The sequence below is a fragment of the Mastomys coucha genome, unplaced genomic scaffold (genome assembly GCF_008632895.1).
Source record: "Mastomys coucha isolate ucsf_1 unplaced genomic scaffold, UCSF_Mcou_1 pScaffold22, whole genome shotgun sequence".
Classification (NCBI taxonomy): Eukaryota; Metazoa; Chordata; class Mammalia; order Rodentia; family Muridae; genus Mastomys; species Mastomys coucha.
The window spans coordinates 32,667,876-32,672,239 of NW_022196905.1; the positions used below are offsets into that span (position 1 = coordinate 32,667,876).

General features: G+C 50.7%; 1 protein-coding gene across 1 annotated transcript; it reads left to right on the forward strand.

Moving 5' to 3' along the window:
• The first annotated feature begins 210 nt into the window (after nucleotides 1-210).
• Nucleotides 211-1,737, forward strand: Drd5 (dopamine receptor D5). The gene has a single exon (XM_031340540.1). It carries the CDS (start codon nucleotides 211-213, stop codon nucleotides 1,642-1,644), a length of 1,434 nt encoding a protein of 477 aa, XP_031196400.1. The 3' UTR covers nucleotides 1,645-1,737.
• The last annotated feature ends 2,627 nt before the right edge of the window (nucleotides 1,738-4,364 follow it).

The following is a 4,364-nucleotide window of genomic DNA, read 5'->3' on the forward strand; positions in this document are numbered from 1 at the left end:
GGTAGATTCCTGTCCCATCCTGGGGACCAGAGGCGCGCAAGGCTGTCACCATTTCGGGATCCCAAGCAGTGCAGGGTGAGCGCCCCTCGGGTTCGGGGACGGTCAGCTACAGGGCCCGGAGCACCCTCTGGGGTGCCCGATGGGGCCTTCCGCGGGGTGCAGGGGCGAAGTTGGGGCGGCACGCAGTGAGCCCAAGCTACCCAGCGCGACATGCTGCCTCCTGGGCGCAACGGCACTGCGCACGGGGCGCGGCTGGGGTTACAGAGGCAACTGGCGCAGGTAGACTCTCCCGGGGGCTCTCCAGCCCCGCTGGGACCCGCACAGGTGGTCACCGCTGGTGTACTGACTCTTCTAATCGTCTGGACCTTGCTTGGCAACGTGCTAGTGTGTGCTGCCATCATTCGCAGCCGCCACCTGCGCGCCAAAATGACCAACATCTTCATTGTATCCCTGGCTGTCTCAGACCTATTTGTGGCATTACTGGTTATGCCCTGGAAGGCTGTGGCTGAGGTGGCTGGGTATTGGCCCTTTGGAGCATTCTGCGACGTCTGGGTGGCCTTTGACATCATGTGCTCCACTGCCTCCATCCTGAATCTGTGTATCATCAGTGTGGACCGCTACTGGGCTATTTCTAGGCCCTTCCGCTATGAGCGCAAGATGACCCAGCGTGTAGCCCTGGTCATGGTGGCCCTGGCCTGGGCCTTGTCCATCCTTATCTCCTTTATCCCGGTCCAACTCAATTGGCACAGAGACAAGGCAGGCTCCCAGGGCCGAGAGGGCCTGCTGTCCAATGAGACACCCTGGGAGGAAGGCTGGGAGCTAGAAGGGAGAACAGAGAACTGTGACTCCAGCTTGAACCGAACCTATGCCATCTCCTCATCGCTCATCAGCTTCTACATCCCGGTGGCCATCATGATCGTGACCTACACGCGCATCTACCGCATTGCGCAGGTGCAGATCCGCCGGATCTCCTCTCTAGAGAGGGCAGCTGAGCATGCTCAGAGTTGTCGGAGCCGTGGGGCCTGTGAACCGGATCCTAGCCTGCGAGCGTCTATCAAGAAGGAGACCAAGGTCTTTAAAACCCTGTCAATGATCATGGGGGTCTTCGTGTGCTGCTGGTTGCCTTTCTTCATCCTGAACTGTATGGTTCCTTTCTGCAGCAGTGGAGATGCCCAGGGCCCAAGGACTGGCTTCCCTTGTGTCAGTGAGACCACCTTCGACATATTCGTCTGGTTTGGTTGGGCCAACTCCTCTCTCAATCCTATCATCTATGCCTTTAATGCAGACTTCCGGAAGGTGTTCGCCCAGCTGCTGGGGTGTAGCCACCTCTGCTTCCGGACCCCAGTGCAGACGGTAAACATCAGTAACGAACTCATTTCCTACAACCAAGACACGGTCTTCCACAGGGAGATCGCTGCTGCCTATGTCCACATGATCCCAAATGCGGTGTCCTCCGGAGACAGGGAGGTGGGAGAGGAGGAGGCAGAGGAGGAGGGGCCTTTCGATCACATGTCTCAAATCTCTCCAACGACCCCAGATGGTGACCTGGCTGCTGAGTCTGTCTGGGAGCTTGACTGTGAGGAGGAGGTCTCCTTAGGCAAAATCTCACCTCTCACTCCCAATTGTTTCCATAAAACTGCTTAGAAACACCCTCGTAGGCATAAACAATTATGGCCATATTTACAAGCATGCACAAATGCGCACGCGTGCGAGCACACACACACACACACACACACACACACACACACACACACACACACACACTCCCCGTGTGCATACGCTTTCTGTAGTCCTGCTGCATAGAAACCAAACGATTCTCAGCTGAGAAAATGAGCTGAGGCTGTTGGAATAAACTCAGATATTCTGGGCAAAGAAGAGAGTTCCATTTCCAGATGAGGAAGTGGAGCCTGGTCCTTTAAGAGCACACCTCAACTTACCGTTTCTAACAAAGGCTTGCTCTGGGACTTGCACCTACCTGGGTTGCTGTTTAAATGGCAGGTCTGAGTGGCAAGTATTGGTATGGGCTGTTGACTCTCTAGAGACTTGGTCTGTAGCCCCGTGCTCTGGTGGCTGCTTTAGTGCAGGTTGAGGGGTCTTTCCTGTGACTGGGATGTCTTCCTGATTTGTTGTAGCTTTTCGTGAAGCGATCGGTACCTCCACTGGAGGCTGGGGAGCAGTCACCTTTGCTTTGCCAATCGGCGCTCAGTGTCGTTCCTAGAGAAAGCACAAGTGCCAGTGCTCTTGAAAGACAGCTGGGGTTTGGGGTACACATTTGACTTCTGAGCAGCTTTGCTTGCGGACTACGCAGGACAAAGGGCCCTGGGGAACTGCTGATGTCTCAGCTTTCTCTTTCTTAGACAGTCACACCTTCAGGACACACAGAAGGCTCATTTCCCCTCCACAGTATTAGATTCGGGATTCTCAAACCTGAAACTCGATTAGTTTTATTTTATCTCTTGGAGCTGTCTTCTGGAATGACAGGAGACAATGGTCCTGGTTGCTAGACACATACTCTCTGCCCATCAGAAAGACCCCCGAACGTAACAACTCGTCTTCTCCCTCTCTCATCTGGGGTGTTTCAGAGTGACATGGCTTCAGTAAACCACGTTTCCTAGGATCTTTTAGATGTGATAATGTTTCAAAATGCTTCAAAACCGGAATCCTGCTTTGAAGCAGATGATTTTCTTTGTGGGCAATTGCAAATGGAATGAACTTCAGCCTACATGCGGAAAGCCAGAGGTAACACGTGACTAAACGAACTTGTAGGGTGAGGGGCTCACAGAGGAGCCCACCTATCCTTTTGCTTTCCCCTCCCTGCACTGAGTACAGTGAAGTGTTCTTTATTCCAGTATGATTTTGTTAGACACAAATGTAAAAAATTAAAAAGTATCGGAAGTAAATGCAATGTGCATATGTTAGTTCCTACACACCCCTGCTTCAAAAATGGTTTCTCAAAGACAGTTCAATTAGTTTTGGTTTCCTTATGGATAATTGTATTATGAGTCTTCTGAACAGCTGTGTCTTGTTCTCTGTAAAATGTGTAATGCCTGTCACATCATGCTTAATAAATGTTGGTTGAATGAATCATTTCTGGAATGTGAGGCTGAAAGCAAACCTTCTTGAGTATATTGAGTCCCATGATCTTTGTCAAACTGACCCTGGGGTTTGAGGTCTGTGTTCAGGTTTTCACTTCTTGCAAGCCTACGGCTGAGCAGATCACTGGGGCACAGGCAGGGGCTGGGAAATGAATACTGTGTCAGGATTCAGGAGGTGGCTGCATGATCCTGGGTGAGCCTCTGGCCTTCTTTGGGCCTCACTTTCTCAATGCATTTGTAAATGGAAGGACTTGATCATTAACTTTGAAATTATTCAAATGATCACAGGTAGAGTCCGGGAAACACAACACACTCAGGTTCTATGCTTATTTCCCCTCTAGAGCTCGGGAGAGCTTTTTCTGAACACTATGAATCCCAAGTGTGCAAACATCATTTCCTAGTGTTTTTGACCTTGAGAATCTTTGTTGGCTGGAATTTCTATTTCTCTCTTTCTCTCTCTGCAGACCTCCATCACAGGAGCACAGTTTGAGAAACTTGGAAAGACAGAAATTAAGAGAGAACAATTCTATTTTATAGAACAGGTTGTGGTAAGCCAACATTGGGGGGGCATCTCAGTTTAAAGAGGTCTGTGTTATAAGAAGCCCACTTCATGGGGACTGTGGAACTCCTCCTCTCTAGGTCATCACTTCTCCTGTGTACTGTTTCCACATCTCACATACTCAGCACAGTCTTACACACTGGGAATTACGATCACTTGTCAGATTCTCTGCTGTTTTGGAACCTAGTGCTAGTGGGTTCAGGTAAGCTCATATTGCATTGCCTTGGACCATTGCCACCATGACGCTCATCAGGCAGTGGTAAAGGCTGTGACACACAAGAAAAAGAAGTGGCTACGTTAGGGTAATCAGGGGTGGTGTCTCTGAAGAGGAAGAGCTAGCTGTCTGGGTAGAGGGAATGGCTGGTGCCAAGGTCTGGAAATGGACTATGCTCTGCCAGGCCAGGGAAGAGAAAGGAGGCCAGTGTGGCTTAGGAACCATAAACCAAAGGGTGTGTGCCAGTATTTGCAGCAATCAGGGCTCAGTGATTGCATGGAGTTTGTGACTTTCACATCCCAGAGCAGTGAGAGCTTTTGTAGACCATTTTACAGATGCAGATGTGAAGACATCAGAAGGTGAAGCCGCCTACCTGGGCTCACACAACTTTATGCATAGCAGAATGAGACTGGAACCCAGGCAGTCTAGCTATGGGGTCTTTAATCTTCTCTCTCTCTCTCTCTCTCTCTCCCTCTCTCTCCCCTCTCTCCCTCCC